The sequence below is a fragment of the Halichoerus grypus genome, chromosome 2 (genome assembly GCF_964656455.1).
Source record: "Halichoerus grypus chromosome 2, mHalGry1.hap1.1, whole genome shotgun sequence".
NCBI lineage: Eukaryota > Metazoa > Chordata > Mammalia > Carnivora > Phocidae > Halichoerus > Halichoerus grypus.
This window is the reverse complement of record NC_135713.1, coordinates 121,193,577-121,216,478: the sequence shown is the minus strand read 5'-3', so window position 1 is coordinate 121,216,478 and position 22,902 is coordinate 121,193,577. Positions and strand designations below refer to the sequence as shown.

The window sequence follows — 22,902 nt, the reverse complement described above, 5'->3', positions numbered from 1 at the left end:
ATAATGACATTAACTATTTTTCATGGTTCCCTCCAATAAGGTGGAACTATCCTTTATACAAATGAAGGCACTTTTATCCTCTCCCCCAAAAGGGAGAAGCAAAGTCCCAAGAATAATTCTATCTCTGGGTGATGTTAAGACCTTTCCTAATATCACAATTCCTTAAGAACTTAATGTTTAAACTACAAAGTTTGTTTTTTTTAGTAAACTCTACCCACCACACGGGGCCTGAACTCACAACCCCGAGATCAAGAGTTGCATGCTCATACTGACTACACCAACTAGGCATCCCTAAACTACAAAGTTTATTTTTGGACATAAAACAGGCATACCCCAGAGAATTCCCTGGGTTCCAAATATAGCCCTCTCTGCACCTGTTTTGTAGCAGCAACCAATTTCCCCTTGGTACTCAGTCCATTGAGTACCCACTTCTTTGCTTGCTGGTTCAGTAGCCTGAGGAATCCCAAATGGCCAGGTGATAGTCTCTTATTCTTATAGTCAGTTATCATGTCCCTTGGTGGAAGCACATCATCTATGAAGGTCTGATTCTTTGGAGTTCCCCTGCTACCAAATACTCGTTAGTCCAGTCAGAAAAACAAACACACACAAGGCAGTCAAAAAAGAGGGCATTTACTACAGAGAATTCCTTCCTGAGGTATTAGAGGACTAGAAGAGCCAGTGTTGAACACTAAATGAATGCAGGGACAACAATAAGTGACAGCTACCATCTACAGGGAAGAGGTGAGGCGATTAGAACCTTGAAACTTGGAGAAAATGCCCCCAGAATTGCCACTCTGCTTGTGAGGAAAGACGCCACTTTCCTGTGAACGTCAAGGCAGGCTTCAAGAAGTAGTGATGGTTGAGATGGGTTTTTTTGAAGGATGAGTCAAGTTTACTAGGCAGTCTTAACCCATACTACTACCACATCCATATTATTACAGGCCTGGTCATTTACAAATATTGCATGGCCTACCACTTTAACACCATATTAAAAGTGTAAGTGAATATGTCAAAATGTGAATGCTATAATGTGGCCAAAATAAAACTGCTATAGCAAGATTGAAAGCCATCCTTTCCTACTTATGCTATGTTGGTTTAAAAGCAGACAACGTCTGATAGTTTCTCTGACCAGAACAGCACACATTTATCAAGTAAACAGTGTACAAACTTAGGCATCACCATCCTCTCTGGGCAAAGTAATCAGAATTCTCATAAAGGGATCAACTTTGGTACTTCAAATCATTGCTGGAGCAGGGCAGTATCATACTGATTTACTGAGAAGACTTTGGATCTGGGGCGCCTGGGTGGCTCAGGGGGCGCCTGGGTGGCTCAGTCATTAAGCGTCTGCCTTCGGCTCAGGTCATGATCCCGGGGTCCTGGGATTGAGCCCTGCATTGGGCTCCCTGCTCCGCTGGAAGCCGGCTTCTCCCTCTCCCACCTCCCCTGCTTGTGTTCCCTCTCTCGCTGTGCCTCTGTCAAATAAATAAATAAAATCTTAAAAAAAAAAGAAAAAAAGACTTTGGATCATATCAGATGCAAAATCTCTCTTTTTTTTTTTAAAGGTATATTTATTTATTTACTTATTTGAGAGAGAGAGCACAAGCAGGGGGAGTGGCTGGCAGAGGGAGAAGCAGAAGCAGGCTCCCCAACTGAGCAAGGAGCCCAATGCGGGACTCGATCCCAGGACCCTGGAATCATGACCTGAGCAGAAGGCAGATGCTTAACCGACTCAGTCACCCAGGCGCCCCTCCTCTTTTTTTTTTTTTTTTTTTTAAGTGCTGTCCCTATTTTCTACATTACGTAAGAGTGCATTTTTTCTAAAGTTGGGAAAAAGTTATTTGGACACTAAAAGGGGAAGCGGGTGGTAGTGAGGACAAAACACAGGGACTCTTTAGGAGCAGAGACAAACGTAGCAACAATTTTCTGTTATGAGGAACTTATTTTGGGGTCTGTGGGCAGATTGGAGTGCACACATTGATGCAGTAATCCTGAAAAGGGGACCAGGGACTGTTAGGTAAGACTGCAGTGGTCTGGCTTTGAAGCAGCTGGGAGGGCAAATACCCACAGATGTACTTGAAGTACATCTGCTTCATTACACAACAGAAGTACAGAAAAGAACAGCTCAGCTTTAGCCTAGTGAAGAACAGAGAATGTAAGAAATTCAGCTGGAGAGGCAGAGGGGAAGATGGCAGTGAAACGAGAATAAGCTGATGATTTTTAATTTAAAAAACCCCTAACTCTGGTGAACAGTTCTAACACCAAGTCCTCTCAAATGAATCTGCTGATGCATAGATCTTAAAGCCAGGAAGGGCAAAACTCCAGTGGGGCTCAAAACCACAGCCCTGGAGAGACTAGTTTAAGATTTTCAACCCCATGATGCTCGAGTGCCAACGATGCTTGTCCTGTGACTTGACAGGAGATTCAAAGTGCAAAGCAGATGAAAAAGTGGAAAGAGAGGCTTGAGAAAAAGTATTATTCTGCAGAAATTCAAGATGACTACCAGCCTGTTACTCAACAGGAATTTCGAGAGTAAGTATGTGTTCTAACCAGGGCACTGTGGGATATCATGATATGGGGACCGGGGCCATGAGTTCCATTATTTTCCTGAAACCAGACCTTATTCTGTTGAATATGGTCATCTTTTTAACCCAACTTTGAAATTAAACAGAAAGCACAAGACTCTATTTGTTTAAATGTAAGGTGAGAGTGGAACCAATTGCTTTTATCCTTACATCTCCAAATAGGAACTGCCATTTATATTTGATATGCATAGCAGCAAACACTGTTCTCCAGTTTTAGATTATAAGATCCAAACTTGGCCACACTAGGCATGTTTTAGAAGCTTAAAATACTATCTTCCCACTCCCAAGTACTTAACAATAGGTACTAATAATCTGCTGACTCTTTATGCACAAAGGTATGTTACTCATTCTCTGCTTCCTTCTAAATTATCCTCTAGACTCTTTTTATATGCCGTGGAGCTGGAGAAAGAATTACACTATGTCAGTCTAAAACTAAACCGAGTGATGAGAAAGATTTCAACTCTACAACCTTGAGAGATGTGCAGGTGAGAACCTATGATACGATCATTGAGTATTTCTAACAAAGATTTATCCTTGTACTGAATTATTTCCTAAACATGTCCCCATTACAGGTACACTTTGAAAACACTACACCACCTATCAGCAAACTATCGTCAGTCAATGATAATCTCAAAAGATTTCCAGAAATTAAGTGCCCCTGAATGGGACCTACTGTACAATCCATGTGTATTACAGCACGCATCCAGAGTATACACGCAGTTACACATAAAGGATTTTATGACATTTATTAAATTCTAGCAATGTGAAGATAAAGTACAAAATAATGCTGCTTATGGTTCATGGGGAAGGTCTTTAATAGGTCACTAAGTAGGTAAAGTCAGTTTTCTCAGTGCTACCTAGAGTATAAAAACTGTTGGTGCTTTCATCATATACCATGTTCTAACTTCTTCTGGCCATAGATAAATTAATAAATACTTAGGATTTTGGAAAACCATTATATAAGACCCCAAATAAAATAATCTCACCTCCATTCTTTCCAGTTTGAGGTCACCCAGAAAAAGCTAAAATGTAGAAGAACAAACTTCCCAATCATCTACAGAAATTTCACTAATATTTTCAAACTGGAAATTCATCTAAAAAGTTCCTAAAGTAACACATTTAAAGTTTCCTTAAAGTGTTTCCTCACCAATCTAAAAGCAAAATATACTTTAAAAAACAAAGAGCAAGGTAGGAGTATCAGGGTTATGAGAAGTCAACTTAATGTATGAGAAGTAGGAATGAGGGCACTGCAAAAGCCCTGTCTGGGTGGTTGGAAAGTTGTGTGTAGTAGTAACTCTTTTAATTTCTTTAGTGGGTTACATAAGCCCTCCTAGAAGAGCCATATGTTCTCTTGGCACAAACACCATCATCTGACCATAGTACTCGACTTCCACATTGATGCTCAATAGATTTTAAATCTACCCGCCTCCCTGAGGCCAACCTCTTCTCTCAGAAAACAGTACCTCAAGTTTGCTTAGGATAATTCACTGCAACAAGGAATGCTGACTGTTCTCCTGCATCTTCTCCCTACATTCCCACAAGGCAATCAACAACATGGCCTTTCCTTGTCTTACCAATCCCCAGAGCTGTAGCCAGCCAAGTGGTTTAGCAACCCTGTTGTCCCCCAACATGGTCCCTCATTGAGGTAACTCAAACAAAGCCTAAGAACATTAAGGCAAGGAAACACTTAAGGTCTTTTTCTTTTCGAGTATCTAGTGAAAACAAAACAAAAAACATTTATATTGACTTGGAACATTCAAGTTATTTTATTACAAAAGTCTATACAATGAAGTGCCAGACACAGCAATGCAATTATATTGGTGGTCATATATATCTATATATTATTTGTATATAGATATACAGTTTTTACTTGTACCAAAGTAAAACTATCACAGACTGCCTAATTTTCCGCCTACTGCTCAACTCTGACACACAGTACTGTCACAGCGTGCTAAGTGCTGCCATGCCACTTGTATCTATTCTACCTGCAGCCAAACATGAACAGTGAGTAACCAACACCATGAAGCAGCTGTTAATTCTAAAATGAAACCAGTCAGGCCACTGACTTATAAAAATATGGTACTCATATAGATTTAGCATTATAAAGAAGGAATATATTATTTAAAACATTTAAATAGTGCATATGGACATTTTTGCATGTGGTATATAAAACATTCATATAAAACAATATACAGTGCACATTAAATTAGATGTTTGGATATACTCCCTCCCATCTGGAGACTGAAAGAAATTAAATGCACACTGCATGCTGCATTCAAATCAAAGTGTTACTTCTTTTGGCATTTTCAATTTCATTTTTCTAGGTATACATTATGAATAACCTAGCCGTATCAAAAGGAAACCACACGAGAAGGGCTGGATTTAGTGCTTTATTCCCCAACTACATGTTCACCACCAATGAACATTCCCTCCCCCCAAAAAAGGCATTGCACACACAGGTGAAATGTGAAATCCTAGAAACACTACTTATTATCAAGCTACTTCATGTGCTTACTATGTAATAGTGCCAGAAGTCTGAGGTTCATGCTTCCCTCACTTGGTTAAAGAATGTTGCAGAAGTCCCATTTTTATATGGAACTGTTAATATCAGCTAGTTAAGAAAACCATGCATGAATCAATGCATGCAAAACATGGGCACAAAGTGAGACACTCATCAATCCAAAAAAGCACCAGGAAAAAAATTAACACTTACATTAAGCCTGACCAGAATATGCTGTTATTGACTATATTCTTAGCTCAAATAAAGTCACCAATCTGTGAAAATGATTAGCAGAATGATACCGGAAGAGTACTTGAAGAAAAGCCATGCAAAGCCAAAGAATAAAAGATAAGCTTAGATTATATGACAAGGGGCATACCACCACACAACTGCTTTAAACAGCATGTGACTGAGGAAAAGGGCTCCTGTTAGAGGATGTTTTATGGATTTTGCTGATTTAAAAAAAAAAAAATGATGCAACCCCCAGAAGGTACACGTAAAAGTGCAGTGGTATAGCCCTTGTGAAGAAAAGATTTAATTCAGGCGTAATGATTCTTTTGCCAACTTAGGCCCATCTGACTGAACACACAAATCTGAGCACCATCAGTGTTCCTACATAGACATGGCTATTTTCTCACATTATCTGGAGGTGGGTAGGGGGAAAAAATACAGGATCTGATCCAGACAAACCACATCATCACCAGCTAATAAACAGTAACTGAGGAAACAAACAGTAACTTATGTCCCGTAGGCAGCATGTGATATGATTCAGTTCTGTGTATGATGTGTGGTGTGTGTTTTCACTATACTAATAAACAAGGTCACTTTTTGGTCTACCCTCTGTTATCTTCATCCAGGAGCTGTGTGACCACTGAATTGCAAAATTTTTCTAACATACTACCTGTGAGAAAGTGTCACTTTGGAAATTAAACAGAAATGTGTTCCACAGTAGGACTTGAAATTTCAGTTGATTTTGGTTTTCTAAGAAAACATAGGACATAGTTGCATATGTGCACATTTATAGGCTTTTCTTTGAAATTTTCAGTCATTCTGTAAGAAAAAGGCAACCGAAGAATTCAATGTGAAGATGTTCCTCTCAATTTTCTTCAGTAATTAAAAAAATAATAATAAAAATAAAGTTGGTGATAACAAAAAGCTTGTATCTCCAAAGTTCTTGAAGTTGAAAGAATAAAGTACTAGTCTTTTGCTAACAGGATGTATCTGTAGTACAAAACAATGAAGAAAACTGGATGTTTGCTAAAGGTGGAGAGGACAGTCTGTGGTTAATATGGAACACCACGCTCCCTAGAGAGGGTCTACTTACCCTCCCGTCTTTCTCTAGTGGCACCACAACCAAGTACAAAATGATACTCTCGGAGTGCCTGACAAAATGAACTCAAGTACCAGCCAAGTACACACGATGACAGCTTCAGGGAATACAACTGATTTTTATGATGTTTTCAAGGAGCATATTTTTATATGGATTTTGAAGAATCTTGTTTGCTGATAAGAACTTCAAGAAGCCTGAGTTTGGCTTTAATTTTCTTGTACTCCTTGTACTCCTCAAGCACTGGAACACGATCCTCTTTCTGGGCATTCCTAGGGTAGAAAATAAAATCTGTAATATTCTAGAGATCATCTGAAAAATAAAGTCCCAGAAGATGTCCTAATGTGAGACACAAGGTTACCAAATATAAATTCAAATAAAAAATTCCTCTGCAAGAAAAAAGATTACTGGACTAGTTCCCCCCATCCCCAAGAACATTCCTAAAATACTTCTATTTTTGATGAATTTCTCTATTGACAGATTAAATAATGCTATACTTAACAATGATCATTGCAGAAAACTAGGAAGTAACCAAACATTTTAGTAAGACATGCAGTGCTAGACTCTGTCAGGTCTGTGAGTGTATATTAAGTGCCAGAGGGTTACAACCAGTCATTTCATACATTTAGAAGGTACTTGAAAAATGCATTCTTACACTTAGGTTTTTTTTTAACCATTTTGCCAACTATATAGAAGACTCTCAAAGTAAACACATTTTGGAATTTGTAATATAGCTACTGGCTTGGTAAGACTACCCAGTTACATATATGGAAAAACTTTTCTGAGGCCTGAGATAATGCTCATTTCTGGCCACCATCTGAATTAGAATGTATTTTCCTTTAACAAACAAACAAAAAAAAAAGGTGTTACTTTAAAAGAGTTCCACTGGGTCACCTGTGTCTCAGTTAGATAAAAGCATATGCCATACTGTATCCTAGAAGCCCACTGTTGATTGGCACCATTACATGTTAGAAATGGGAATGGCCCAACATGCAGCCCAAGCAGCAACAGTCTCAGTCTTAAGAATCCACACTGAGAATACCAGTCATGTTACAGGACCCTTTCTAAAAGGAAAAACAGGGGCGCCTGGGTGGCTCAGTCAGTTAAGCATCCGACTCTTGATTTCAGCTCAGGTCATGATCTCAGGGTCGTGAGATGGAGCCCCACATTGGGCTCCATGCTCAGCGGGGAGTCTGCTTGAGAGTCTCTCTCCCTCCCTCTGCCCCTCCCCCTTCTCTCTCTCTAAAATAAATAAATCTTTAAAAAGAATTAAAAATAAAAATAAAACATCTTATTTCACAAAACACTTCCAAAAAGATGAGAATGTAGAATTCAAAAACACAATGTAACTGCCACTCAACCAAGCCTCCTAGGACAACTCTGAAATATTCTATCAGATGTTGCTTATTCTACCTCTGACTTTTTCTTGCCGTTAATAGATTACAGGCCTTCAAACTAAAAGGTATGTTTTCTACTTTTATTTTCAATGGTAATATCCTTACATGCACAATTTATTTCTACTCCTATACATTCCTTTAATTTAGCATATGGGCACCTGTAAGTTCAAGGAGAAAGAAGACTTAATTTTGTGATGTTCAACAAACCTTCCATTCTTTTGATAAAATGCTTCTTCAAATTCCCGTAACGTTTTGCGTAGTTTCTTTTTTTCAGCTCTGGCTTTCCAAAGTTGTTCCAGTAATTCAGGCCTAAAATTTAAATGGGAAGAAAACATTACTGAAAGAGCACTGTGGTTCTTAGCAGGGGTTCAAACCCTGGCTGCAAACTAAAGTCAGCTGGGGAGCATTTAGAATCTACCAATGCCTAATCTGCAGCCCAGACCAACTAAATGTACCAATAGCTACAGGTAGGGCTCTACATCAGTATTGGGGGGGGGGGGGCGGTTTCCCCAGGTGACCTTAAAGTGAAGCCAAGGCTACTGTGGAAAACAATATGGAGGTGGCTCAAAAAATTAAAAACCATATGATCCAGTATTTCCACTACTGGGTATCTACCCAAAGAAAACAAAAACATTAATTCGAAAAGATATATGTACCCCTATGTTTACTGCATCATTATTTACAACAGCCAAGATATGGAAGCAGCCCAAGTGTCCATCAACAGATGAATGGATAAAGAAGATGTGGTGTCACATACACACACACACAATTATGGAATATTACTTGGCCATAAAAAAAAAAAAAATGAAATCTTGCCATTTCCAACAACATGGATGAACCTAGAGGGTATAGTGGTAAATGATTTAAGCCAGAGAGAAAAAAAATCTGTATGATTTCACTTACATGTGGAATTCAGAAAACAAAACAAACAGTCTCATTAAAACAGGGAACACACTGGGTGGCTGTGAGGGAGGGAGCTGGATGGGGGGCTAGGTAAAATAAGTGAAAGGGATAAAGAGGCACAAACTTCCAGTTATAAAGTAAAGAAGTCACAGAGGTGAAAAGTACAGCACAGGGAATATAGTCAATAATACTGTAGTAACATTGTATGTGATTACATTTATTGTGGTGAGCAATGGGTAATATATAGAATTGTTGAATCAACAATGCTGTATACCTGAAACTAATATAACACTATATGTTAATTATACTTTAAAAAAAAAAAGTGAAGCCAGGGCTGAAGACCACCATCATACACCGTTATCAGGGAAAGAAGCTGATAGAGAATAAACGTAACTCTCAGCTGGTTCCAGCATTCTGTTACGAAACAAATGTCGGATTTTAGTTTCTTTAATTTTTAAAACACACTAATGTTTAATAAAGAAAATGTGAATGACAACATTTGTAAATCACACCCTTTAAGAAAGGTGTATCTCTTGAGCACATATTAATTCCCTCCAAGTGCTTGATTATTTAACACTGAACTTCTCAGCATGTAAATTTCATTACACAAATAGATTAAAAAAAAAAAAAAAAAAAAAAACACAAACCAGCATACATACATAGAAGCTGCTCGAGTACTTGACAATCGAAGATCCAGAGCCAGTTTTTCTTGATTTTCTTCAACATCAGATTCAGAGTTTTCCAATGAAGACTGTGCCTGTACAGCAGTTTTCAAGATATCAGTTAGCTCAGAGGACAGGGTAACACCATCTTCTTCTTCTTCCTAAAAAGATACCAAACAGGAATCAAATAGGCCATGACTCTCAACTTTTTCTTTCAGAGAATGATTTCTCTTAAGGATTACCTTGATTTCTTCAAAAAAATGGGCAGTTTCTCCTTCTATGATTGGTTGTAACATCTGACCCCTTCGCTTGGAAGATGGAGATCCCTGTAACAATCAACATGGTTTCTGCTTTATTTAAAGCATTCAAAGAAAGCTTCATTCACTATGGAACAGCTACTAAACTTCATTTTCAAAATCTTAACCATACCATTTAAAATTTTTTAGGAATTCCTTAGTAAATTCATTTTTGCTTATGTTTTCTTGTTATGTATGCACACGAATGCTAAATGATCATTTATGTCTGGATAGTCTAAAAGAGCTCATTCAATGAATAAAAAATAAAGTATTACATGTAATTTTATTCGGAACATTTTTCTTTTTAACAAGAGCTGTCAACTTTTTTAGTCTCAGGACACCTTTAAACTCCTTTTTAAAAAAACCATATAGTTCACTCCTTTAAAGTGTACAATTTAGCGGTTTTTAGTATATTTACAAAGTTGTGCAACCATCACCTCTAATTCCAAAATAGCTCATCACCCCAAAAGAAACTCTGTACTTATTAGCTATTAACTCATTTGCCCTCTCCCCCTACCCCTTGGCCAACTAATCTACTCTGTCTTAATGGGCTGGCCTATTCTAGGTATTTCATAAATGGAATCATACAATATGTGGCCTTTTATATTTTGCTTCTCTCGCTTAGCATGTTTTTAAGGTTTACCCATGTTGTAGCATATATTGGTACCTTCATTCCTTTCTTAAGGCTAATATTCCATTATATGAATATACCACATTTTGTTTATCCATCAGTTGCTGCACATTTGGGGTTTTTTCTACTTTTTAGCCATTATGAATGATGCTGCTACGAATATTTGTAAGTTTTCATGTAAACATGTTTTCAGTTCTCTCAGGCATATACCTAGGAGGAGAACTGCAAGGTCAGATGAGAACCCTATGTTTAATCCTTTGAAGAACCGTCAAACTATTTATCAAAGCGGCTGCACCATTTTACATTCATCAGCAGCGTGTAATGTAAGCATTCCAATTTCTCCACATACTGTCAACACTGTTATCTTTTCTCATTAAAGCTATCCTAGTGGATATAAAGTGGTATCTGAATGTTTTTGTTTTTTTTTTAAGATTTATTTATTTATTTGAAAGCGCGAGAATGAGAGAGAGAGAGAGTACTTGAGAGGGGGGAGGGTTAGAGGGAGAAGCAGGCTCCTCGCTGAGCAGGGAGCCCGATGCGGGACTCGATCCAGGGACTCCAGGATCATGACCTGAGCCGAAGGCAGTCGCTTAACCAACTGAGCCACCCAGGCGCCCCTCAATGTGGTTTTTATTTGCATTTCCTAATAACTCATGTTGTTGATCATCTTTTCATATATTTAATGGCCATTTATATATCTTCTCTGGAGAAATGTGTATCAAATCCTTTGCCCAATTTTTTTATATATATATATATTTTTAAAGATTTCATTTATTGGGGCGCCTGGGTGGCTCAGTTGGTTAAGCGACTGCCTTCAGCTCAGGTCATGATCCTGGAGTCCCAGGATCGAGTCCTACATCGGGCTCCCTGCTTAGCAGGGAGTCTGCTTCTCCCTCTGACCCTCCCCCCTCTTGTGCTCTCTCTCTCTCATTCTCTCTCTCAAATAAATAAATAAAATATTTAAAAAAAAAAAAGATTTCATTTATTTATTTGACAGCGAGAGACACAGCGAGAGAGGGAACACAAGCAGGGGGAATGGGAGAGGGAGAAGCAGGCTTCCCGCCAAGCAGGGAGCCCGATGCGGGGCTCGATCCCAGGACCCCGGGATCATGACCTGAGCCGAAGGCAGATGCCCAACGACTGAGCCACCCAGGTCCCCCTGCCCAATTTTTTTTTTTTTTAATTTATTTATTTTAGAGAGAGAGCACAAGCAAGCAAGTGGGGGTGGAGAGGCAGAGGAAAAGAGAATCCTGAAGCTAAGTGCAGAGCCTGAAGTGGGGCTTGATCCCAGGACCCTGAGATCATGACTTGAGCTGAAATCAAGAGGCAGCTGCTTAACAACTGAGCCACTCAGGCATCCCAGTGGCTGTCAATTTAAAAATGACCTTGCATGCCTAAGCGAACCTCCAGTGAATTAATACCTACAAAATGACTCAGAACGGGCTACATGCTGTTTTCTATTTGAGCCTGAGAGAAATCTAGAGTCCTACTATCTACTGGTTAATTTGGAGACAACACTTAATTTGCACCTAAGAATTAGTTTTCATTTTTCTCTAAAAATGTACACAAATGTAAATAAGCATTATTTTGATACTTCTTCATTAAAAAAGATGAACTTAAAAAAAATCAGTTTATTCCATTGTGCAATTAAATTATCGTGACAGCCATCACAAAACTGTTATGTTTTCAAACACAAGAATTTAAATCGAAAGAAACTATGCCAGGGTCTGAAATATGTCTTGTTTTTGTTTTTAAATTCCACAACGTAGATGAGCCTGGACATATCACTCCTTAGCCCCAGTGTCATCATCTGTGAAATGAGGCTATCATCTGCTACCTGTTGTGACTTGTCAGGATTTAATGACATCTTCATTTAATGACATACATAAAATGCTTTTACAAGTGCCTGGGAGATGGTAGGCAGGCACTGATTATTAACTGCCTATTCTTTTAAAAGCAGTAACCTCACCTTACAAATACAATTCTTGCTACCTTAGCTGTCTATTTCTCCAATATACCACCACAATACTATTTTTTAAAGGGTCGGTCTTGGTAAAATGAACTAGAGAAATCTTTCTGTGTTTTACTCACAAGAACAGGAGTGATGCTAGCTCTCGTCAGCATCTGTTTCACAAGTCTGTATCTCTCATAGAGAGGTTTCACAATGTGCCTCTCTTCTCTGGTCACCTAAAGTAAGACAAATGGAAATTACCTAGTCATCAGAAATTTTAAATGTCCAAAACATGAAGCAATATGACTTTCTCCCAATTTTTAAGAAGTTATCTTAAATAAATAGACAATCTCCTAAATGCAGGAAACAATGCTCTACAAACCAGCTCTGAAGATGTGGGCCACAAAAGAAATTTGTGCTCTTTTTTAAGGTAGAATATTAAATCTCTTTAGCAAGAGAGACATTTACCGGCCTTCCATGTTGACTTTCATAGTAAAGAAGACTTTTTTGGAGAGAAGTTTTCTCTTCTATCAAATGATCTTTTGTCATTTTCTAGAATTTAAAAGAAAAAAAAACAAAACACTCTCATTGGCACCATCATTATCTTCCTCAATCCCACAATGTAAATAATTAGGGCGAAAAGGCAGCCCATCACCACTCCAGCCTAGGCTAACAAGAATACAGCCTTTTCTTACAAATTCACAGACAACAGTTTTCAGTCTCCTGTAAAATCTGGTCTCCCAGTAAATAGATATCCATTCTCTTTGGTGGCGTACTTATATTTTATCTGAACAAATTATGAATACCAGCTTAGTAACCTTGGATAAGTTACTTAAATTCTTTTTGTCCTATAAACCAGTATTTCTACTAAACAACTAAGAAAATCTGGCAGTAGTATAGTGGAAAGATCCTGAAAAAGTACAACACTGCCAATGTGTGACCTAGACTTCTAATCTATGAGCTCAGTTTCCCTTCCTATGACACTTTCTTTACACTGCCAATACTCACCTCCTACCTTTTAGTACTCTAAATTACAGAGGAGGAAGGACATCCCAAATTACTTCCCACTTTGTTCCACTGGACCACCTTTTAACATCCCAATGAACCAATGTTCCACAGAATACCCTTTTGAATCTAGACCAAATAAACTCTCTACTTATTCCCAAGATCAGATAATACTGCCTTGTTTCTCACCATATGGAATAGAGGTTAAAAAAAAAAATTCACTGGATGGTATCTTCCTAAAACAAATATAACTTTAGATTATGTACATCCAGTAGAGGATAGATAGGGGTGAACTGTAAAACACTGTGATTTCAACCTCAAGCCTGCACCTTAAACCTAGGACAATGAATCTGAATAAAGCTAACCCAGATCAAAATCATTTCTAGAAAAAGGGATGGAGAGAGGGGAAAGGAGGTTGGTTGATCCAACACAAAATTGAAAAACAAGAAAAGCTGAGGGAAGGGAATGATTAAAATTTCGAATCCAGCCCTGTTCAAGGGAGACAAACACTCCCAATATTTAAATCATGAAAGAGGTGTACTCTGTTGTCAAGACAGGAATGAGCATCAGGGTTCATCAATGCCTACACAAAAGTTCACATGAGACCATCTCTGTATTCTCCCAACAAACCTCATCTGATAAATATTTTGGGTTGCCAAGTGCTTTGACCAGGACTGCGCTAGGCACAGGCTTTGAGTAATGGTTCTTCAAAAATATTCATTTACTCAATCCTCACAACAACCACATTGTCTTAGTATTTTAATGGACATAATCATATCCATATAAGTCATAGGACGGTTGAAGGGACTCAGGGGCAGAATTCAAATAATATGAGTCAGGGCCTGGCAAAAGCTAAGAGCTCAATACATGTAACTATTAAGATACAAGGCCAAGTCAAGCTCAGTTATGTTTAGGCTCTTTACACATTCATCTTGCCAACTGTCTCCAATATAAATGAACAGATCAAGATTCTAGTTTTTTTTCTTTTTCTTTTTTTTTTTTTTAAGATTTTATTTCTAAGTAATCTCTACACCCAACGTGGGCTCAGAACTCACAACCCTGAGATCAAGAGTCGCAAGCTCTCCAACTGAGCTAGCCAGGTGCTCCTTAGTTTTACTATTGTGACTCACTCCCAGAAAGACTGGCCATTTCTGGGGTGCAGATAAAAACATGCTGTTTACCTACAAACTTGGGAGAGCAGACTCAAGCCAATAAGACTACCCACACATCTCTATGCCACTGGGGTAATTATTTTGTTTCAGGGACTCTAAAGGCTAGTCTGGCAAAAAGCATAGCTCAAAGTTACTTTGATATCTTCTGGAAGACACCGTTCAACACGTTTTTCTTTCAGTCTTTTCAGAATAAGTTCAAGTGTTGCTTCCTTAGATGGCTTCTTCTCCTTCTGAATGACCCTGGATTCATCTTCATTCTCTTCATCTTCATGGTCTAGAGAAGAGCCAAAGCTTTTTGGAAGAGTGTTACTACGTGGGCGTGTCTGAGGTACAAATTCTCCATCAGAGCTTTTGTGTTTTGCATCTACATTTCAGAACCAAGAGGACAGACAGATCAGTAATAATGATTTTGCTAAAGATGCAAAAGAGTAATAAGCAAGATATATAACAAGAAAGTAAACATTAACAGCACACAGGCTCAGATATTTCAAGGTTATATGAAATACTGAAATTCTATATAAGGCAAGCTATACCATTCATTCTTTCAATGATAATTCATAGAAAGCCTTACCATAAAGTAAGATTCTCTGGTAAGCATTAGTAAACAAAGAAACATGGTCCCTGTTCTCATGGAGCATATATTCAAGGAAGTAACCAGATTCATAAAATAATTTCAAAAAATGCTAAGTGCTATAAAGAAGAGAACACAGGATGGTGTCACAGTGCTAAAAAGAATGTACTTTAGGAAAGAGCAACAATATTTAATGGACTGAAGAAGGACTTTTTGAGAAGGGGACATCCTAGGTAAACATGGAAGAAAGAGCAGCTAACGGAGCTTAGAAGATTTAGGGGAAGAGCATTCCTCCCCAGTTGAAGCAATAGCCAGGCATGACATGTTTAAGGAACAGAGAATGAGAGTGGAATGTGAGAAAATGGGCTAAGGGCACAGTAGGCAAGGAAATGAGGCAGCTAAGGATCTATATAATCTCAGATCTACACGATCACTACTTCTCTCCATTGTAAGGCATTTATTCTAACTTAAAAGGGAAGCTCACTGAGGGCTTTAAAGATAGTTAACAGAGTTTTTAAAAAGATAATTCTGGCTGCTATGCAGAGAAAGAACTTTGAGACAATAACAGCGCAAGAAAATTGGAAAATCAGTTAAGTGACTAATGTTTGTCAATTTAATACACCCATCAGTAACACATTCAAGGTAATGATTTTCACAGATGGTTGGAAACTGGCATTAAATAAGGAAATGCTTAATAGAATTGTAGGGGAAAATTCTAAGAGTAAGGAAACTTACTTTAACCACAGGGATGTAAACTCAATGACAACAGGGACAGTCTTATCCACCAATATAGGCTCAGATGTCTACAAGTACTCGGTACTCAATGATAGTAAAAATTTTGTTGAATAAATTCAAATGAACATACCAAAATGTGATGCTCCAGATTATAAGCCCATAGTTGGTACAGATAATTTTTTAAGTATTAACAATTACTAAAAAGCATGCTGATTAAACACCCATAAAGTAAATATAACTTAGCAGCTGCTATACTGGGCCAATACCCAGTAACACAGACCTAGTTTTTATTTAAAGAAGACTTATAATTTTGAGTCTCTGTAGCATAAACAGTTTATTATGATAGTCTTAAATACCCATCAAAAATTCTTAATGAAATACCTACCAAAAACCAAAACTGCTTAATATTTGAACTGTTTTTCAGATAAACTTTTTAATATCACCTATGAATATATAATCTAGGGCACTTTTGAAAAGAATATTACTAATAGTAACACCAGAGGGACATATGGAAGAATATAGTACTACAACTTTGACCATAACTAATAAAAGAACAAAAGGAAATTTTTATTTTTGCCAAACAGCATCTCAGATTTAAAATTATCAAAAATTATAACCGTAATTCTCATAGAATATAATAATTCTATTAATTAATGTCATAGAATTATTAATTCATACAATTCTCATGTACTGAGAATACTATAATAATGAGAATTAAAAGTACTGTTTAAAGCAAACATATTATAAAAATGATATATTTTCTACCTTTAATTTGCTTCCGCAGTTTGGTAAGCTCTGTCATCCATTTTAATACCTTTGGATTGGCTGCAATATCACTGTAGGAGGGCTAAAAAATTAAGGAACACTGACACCTCTGTGGTAAGCCATAATTGTTAACTGATGCTCAAATAATACTTTACAGTCCCCACAGCAGAAATTTCACTCAATCCTTATTTCATCTTATCTTATCTGAAGTAGATAGAAGGGGATGTCAAGAAAAGCTCTCTCAGAGCAAAATCTAGCAAATGACGAAAGCCAGATTTGAATACAGGTCTTCTGACTCAAAGTATAGGATTCTTTCCACTTCACATGTTCTAATCATTAAATATCTTTCACCCTCCCTACCACCTCCTCCCTCCTGTCCCCACTTGCTATTTGTGGTTTTTGAGGAAGCAGAAATAGCATTAATGTGATTTGTCAATGTAAAGTATTTCCTTTAAAAATTATACAAGCTTGGGGCGCCTGGGTGGCTCAGTCGTTAAGCGTCTGCCTTCGGCTCGGGTCATGATCTCAGGGTCCTGGGATCGAGCCCCGCATCGGGCTCCCTGCTCTGCGGGAGGCCTGCTTCTCCCTCTCCCACTCCCCCTCCTTGTGTTCCCTCTCTCGCTGTGTCTCTCTCTGTCAAATAAATAAAATCTTAAAAAAATAAAAAAAATTAAAAAAATTAAAAAATAAAAATTATACAAGCTTTTTTTGCCAATTGAAATATAAAGATGCACTGGTAAGAATACTGGCCTGGAAATGAGGCAGCTATGGATCTATACAATCTCAGATCTACATGATCACTATTTCTCTGTACACCTTAACTTCATTATCTAAGAAAAGAGATAGACTAATGCTCTCCAAAGAACCTCCTCCCAATTCCAATAGATCTGCCAAACCCTGGACAATGCTACAAACTTACCTTGCTATTTCTTTCCCTTTCAAACTGTTCCTCAAATTGTCTAATTTTTTTCTGAAGTTTCTTGACCAACTGATATGGTGTTCTGTCTTCTCTTTTCTCATCTTTTGAACTGAAGGATGATCTTCGAATCCTGAATTAAAACAAGAGTGTTAGTTAAAATTTCAAGTTATTACAGATGGTAGCTAGACCTATCATGGGGTTCATTTCAATGTACAAAACTATCAAATTACTATGATGTACACCTGAAACCAACAGAATTTTTTTTAATTTTATTTTTAAGTTATCTCTATACCCATAGTGGGGCTTGAACACTAAAGGTCAGGTAGTGTAAAACAAACAAACAAACAAACAAAAAACACCAAAAAAACCTTACACTATAGTTTTAGAGACCACACCAGTAGCCAACACAAGTGCTGTTGAAAACAACGTATAAACCACTCAAAAGTTGTTTGGACAAAGGCAGAAAAGAAACAAAGATGCCTAGCAGCTCAGAGTTCATTTTGTGTTCAAACTGCAAAGGAAAGGTTTTGACATTCAGAATCAATTTAAAGTCTTGACAATAAAAACATTAGGGATTGGTGAGTTCCACTTGCTGGTTCCCTTCCAAAGTTCTGTATTTCAGTCATAGGTGAAAAAATGAGTATGTACACTATGAGGAAATGTCTATGAGAAAGCAAACCTCTATACCTCAATGAACTCAGAATTTACGAGCCCCCTCCAAAAAATTACAAAAAACGTTTTTCATGATACAGGGGGAAAGCTTTGAACTCTAAGTCTGGAGGATTAAATCTTTCAAAGGATCTGGTGACATAATAAGAATCGCCTCTCATAAGTATATAAAAATAATGTACCTAGTAAAAGAAAGTGCCTTAGATGAGGAATCCAATGTTTCTGGATCATGTAGGAAACGCTGGCTTTGCCCAAAATCTAAACTACGATGTGATAATACCGGAGGACAGTCCTCTTCCAGGGGGTGATGATTCATTCTTCCAGCTTGTGGAGAGAGCTGAGCTTCTCCAGACTCAGAGTCTTCCTGCCAAGACTTAAAAGCAGGAAACGGCTCTGTAAAACAAACACAAAGAATAGTACCATGGGTCTCTTGGTTCCACATGGAAAAAAAAGTCACACAATTATCAGCTGTATTTTCTTTAAATCATATCATTATGTAGTGGTTCATATAATATTTGTTATATACTTTAAAAAAAAAAAAAGGGATATATAGGATCTTCATAAAGCCTACTACAGTTTCTAATTTTCTACGCTTTTTTTTTTTTTAGCTCAGAGTTTTATTTTCCCATAAAGAGTTATACCTTAAATTTCTGAACCCAGTCACAAAGCAAAGAAGGACACTGTCAAGCTCTTTAAAGTTATATTAGATATTAAGTTTCAAGTGCTGTTTTACAAACAGAAACAGTCCTCAATAGCTGCCAGGTGAATAAGCTATCACTCACTGTCAAGTGACTATCTTAAAAGTGGAAGGAAGCTATTCCCCATGCTATTCACAACACTCACCAAATGGAGCTCTCTGACTCCAAAAGAATTCTTAACATTTCCAAATGAGCAGCTAACTCTACCTGACAGCACCTGGCCTCTAACATTAAGTTGTGGTTGTTATTTTCTATTACAAGATTTCTATGTTTAATACATATCTTAGTAATTAAACACTTAACAGTATTATCAAGACAAAATTTAACAGCACTAGACCTTAAGCACATTTATCTTACTGGAGTTATCCTGTATGTTCTCAAATGAACCCACGTCGATATATTTGATGTCTGTGCCCATGTAAGGTTTGATTACATACAGAACACATACAGATAAACATACAATCCACAAATATACTCCAAATACAAAAATACAAGTATCACTGGAATCCAGAAGAGGGGAAAAACTTTTCCATCTATACACTAACTTTATTTATAACTACAATTTAAAACTTTGATATATGACTATTAACAATAGCAAAAGTGAGTTTTTAAGTATTTCTGGATGCAAAGATGGCCTGACAGTGTCAAAAATTAGACTGATGTTTTCTTTTTCTTCACACAATAGCTAAGGATTACTACTTTAGTAATTTAGTTTAACTTTACATATTAGCAATTTAAAGCATTACATAATTTTTCCAGGGTAATAAGAACATAATTTAGTTAGTTTTTAAAGCCCAGATCAATCTGATAACTAAAAATTGAGTACAAAGCGTGCAATCCCACAATAAACCCAGCAATAAAGTGATTTTCAAAGCAACCCTTGTACCTGCTTCCCAGCAAATAACTGGTAATAAACATTTTGTGAGAAATCACCTGTTTTAAGAGGGAAGTAACAAAAACAATTATTTCTGGGTATCATTTTTAACCCAGAACAGTTTTCCTAATATACGGGGACAGCAGGAGAAGGGCTTATAAAAAGGCAAACAAAGTGAACCATCAAAAGGCAAAAAAACTAAACTATGGTGAACCATACTTACCCTCCCCATCTCTCTGCAGATGCATTGTTTTGAAATCAATGAGGGGAAAAGTGATAGGGCATGACGCTAATAAAATGGAAAAAATGGCAAAAAATACTAAAGTGAACACACAGCACAGTCAGAACAAACCATACACATAACTAACACAAAGCCAAAGATACCAAAAACATTTCCCTAAAACCAGTTAGGCATTCTGCTCAAAAACTTTATTCAAAGAAATTACTACTAACCAAACTTTAAAAACAAACACAACATACATTTCCATTTCAGCAAGCAAGGCAAAAAAATCAAAGTAGTGCTGTTTTATTAAAACTCAAACATAAAACTGAAGAAATAGAAACTCTTAACCAAGTACTGTTTGAAGCTTTTCAATTTAATTGATTTGACAGAAAAATATCTCCTTAGTTTGCTCTTTGGAAAGACCCTACTTGTATTTCATTCAAGAGTTTTAGCAGGAGAAAGTCTGAAGGAAAGATACTGCCCACTTGTATTAAAAGCCAAAACCTTCTGACCGGCTGCTACAAATTCATACTGCTGGTGGACATGTGCTACCTGCTTGCCAACTGCATTCTGCTGACTATCCTTTGAGCAATACAAAACACAAAACCCACATACTAAGGAAGAGGGAGGTGGGCTTCTATTTGGAGTGACCCCACTTCTCTTTTAAGAGGCACATCAAACAAAGTAGGTCTCTGATTCCAAGGTATCTAGGGTCTAAAGTAATTTGGCCTCTTAAGGAACCTTGACTTTCATTAGAACATCCTAATTCCTAGATACAGAAAATCAATCTTTGTATTGGTGGCAAAGTTGGAAGGAACAACATAGTCTGCTAACAGCCACTCTTCCAAGCACATGCAGGGTTCATGGCTGAGAAGTTCACTCAAATGTCTACTACCACTGGCTCTCTGAAAGTCACTAACCCCTATTCCTGTAAAAGCCAGCAGGTGGTCTATGTGGATTTGTCACAGCTGTTGAGCCAGGTTTATAGCAGGTGAGCTGAGGCACTGAAAATCAGAGGTCTACAATTACTTTCTTTCCGTACCACAAGCTGTAAGGGGAGGATTCTGACAGGGAAACAGTGAGCTGAGCTCGGCATTAAATTCGCTTTAGGGAGGCATCCAGAAAGCGAGGCTGAACACAGAAAGTTCTATCTCCTCAGACAATGGAAAACAAGTGCTCTTCTATGCTTAAAACTTAAGATCAGAGTGCCCAGGCCAAAGATTATGAAGAGCTATTAATCTGCGTCCTCCAAAACGGAGAAGCATCAGCCCTCTGTCAGAATCCCAGCCTCAACGTTCAGAGACCCCTCTCCTACTTCGGCTGGCTCCATGGTTGCTCTGTTGACCATCACTTCTTTTCAGTGACTATGTCAGGATAAATAAATGAAAGGGACGGTTGATCTTTACTGCCACCAGGATGCTAACATATCCCCTAATTCTGGGGAGCATCTTCATAAATTCCAAACATCCTAAATAACCCAGAACAAAGCAAAATAAAGACAACTTCCTGATTTAGTCGAAGTTAAGACACATAATATGCCACTAGGCATGCCAAACATCTAGAACAAAAAAAAAAAAAAAAAAAAAGGAAGGGGGGTGGAGAGACAGCAATAAAGATTGGCACAGACAATGACTTGGTTGGGGCTTTAAAAAAAAAAATTGGCTATACCTTAAAAAATAAATAAATAAAAACTCCCAACTGTGATCAAATGAATAGACCTGAGGTAGCAAAAGGAGCCTGCAGTATTAGCCCTGCGGCTCTCGGTATGACCACTCTATGTCGTCAGCTAACTTGCCAAAGGGGAGGTAACCAAGGGAACTTCAGCCAAGTGAACAAATAAGTAACTTGGAAGAATCCCGAGTTGTCTCAATGTCTCTTTACCTAGGAAGGTGTATGATACAGGACTCCTAAATTCAAATTTGTTGCTGGCTTCCACTCCCCCACCCCCAACATTTGAAAGTTTATAAATATACAATAAACTTGAAAAAATTTTACAGTGAACATCGATACACCAATCATCTAGATTCAACCATTAATATTTTACTATACCTGCTTTTTAATATTTCTCCATCCCATTAACCATCTTATTTTTTTCATGGATTTCAAAGTAAACTGCAGGTAATGATATACTTCCCTATAAACACTTCAGCATGCAAGTCATTCACTGGAGTTCAGTATTTATTTAGGTTTTGCATCATTTGATTAAAAAAAGAAAAACTTATACAATGAAATACAAGTCTTAAGTACACATTTACTGAGTTCTGACATATATACACACACACACACACACACACACACACACAGGTGGCTTGCTTTTTAAATTTAAACTTTTTCTCCTTTGTAAAAACTGTTAGGACCGTTCCCATGCTTATATAATCTAATACACAGATGTGGGGATATGGTACAGTATTTGCTTAGAAATGCCTTCAAAGATCATTTTGGGGGAAAAAAAAAAGGCTTCCTGATGATCATTAAGGAAACATAGTTACATATAAGCCCTCTGTTTAAAGTGGTGAGATCTCCAAGCCCTAACGTGAGATTTTCAAAGAATGGGAAATAGCACCTGGTTTAACAATGAACAAAAGCCTATCCTGGGGGATTTTATTTTTTCAATCAGTTCTAACTTCATCTTCAAAGCTAATGGATCAGATAAGAACTTCAAGTTCATATGCGATAGTTGCCCTACAATCTCATTAATGCATCTGAGTAACAACATTCACTCACTCCTCTTACATGAAAGAGAGAACAGAAAGTCAAAATGAGTAAGATTGTCCAGAAAAGAGCAGTAGTCTCATTATTGCTTTAGGTAATTTCAGTTACAAATAACAGTATCAGGAAAATAACGTGTGGCTAAAATTACCTTCCCATTTATCACCATCAGAAACGTTCTTCAGATCTAAATGTGGAATTTGGGTTCCACATGCTGCTTCCCCTTGAACACCAACACTTTGACCTCCTGGCACTTCTGATTCAGTGTTGGCATTCAAATCACATATCTTGCTACTAGAATCCTGTATTTTAA

The 22,902-nt window shown here is 37.5% G+C and overlaps 2 protein-coding genes across 10 annotated transcripts in view; one reads left to right on the top strand and one right to left on the bottom strand.

Annotated features, from left to right (window-relative positions):
- PKD2L2 (polycystin 2 like 2, transient receptor potential cation channel) overlaps positions 1-6,476 on the top strand; it is a 40,756-nt gene extending 34,280 nt beyond the window's left edge. For 2 of the 3 annotated variants that reach the window (XM_078067478.1, XM_078067476.1), the window contains exons 13-14: positions 2,417-2,529; positions 2,960-3,063. In XM_078067478.1, coding sequence (XP_077923604.1) covers positions 2,417-2,529; positions 2,960-3,056 — 210 coding nt within the window. In that variant the 3' untranslated portion in view covers positions 3,057-3,063. Of the gene's footprint in view, positions 1-2,416; positions 2,530-2,959; positions 3,064-6,424 lie in introns of those variants that run through there. The other variant, XM_078067477.1, reaches the window with a different exon arrangement.
- Positions 3,314-22,902, bottom strand: part of FAM13B (family with sequence similarity 13 member B) — a 144,636-nt gene continuing 125,047 nt past the window's right edge. For 5 of the 7 annotated variants that reach the window (XM_036083623.2, XM_036083619.2, XM_036083636.2 and 2 more), the window contains 12 exons: positions 22,741-22,891; positions 19,881-19,946; positions 18,268-18,478; positions 17,417-17,546; positions 16,498-16,579; positions 14,561-14,790; positions 12,718-12,801; positions 12,390-12,485; positions 9,614-9,697; positions 9,369-9,532; positions 8,014-8,115; positions 3,314-6,681 (listed from right to left, as the gene is read on the bottom strand). In XM_036083623.2, the coding sequence (XP_035939516.1) occupies positions 6,558-6,681; positions 8,014-8,115; positions 9,369-9,532; positions 9,614-9,697; positions 12,390-12,485; positions 12,718-12,801; positions 14,561-14,790; positions 16,498-16,579; positions 17,417-17,546; positions 18,268-18,478; positions 19,881-19,946; positions 22,741-22,891 (1,524 nt within the window). In that variant the 3' untranslated portion in view covers positions 3,314-6,557. The remainder of the gene's footprint in view (positions 6,682-8,013; positions 8,116-9,368; positions 9,533-9,613; positions 9,698-12,389; positions 12,486-12,717; positions 12,802-14,560; positions 14,791-16,497; positions 16,580-17,416; positions 17,547-18,267; positions 18,479-19,880; positions 19,947-22,740; positions 22,892-22,902) is intronic. The other 2 variants (XM_036083646.2, XM_036083672.2) reach the window with 1 other exon arrangement.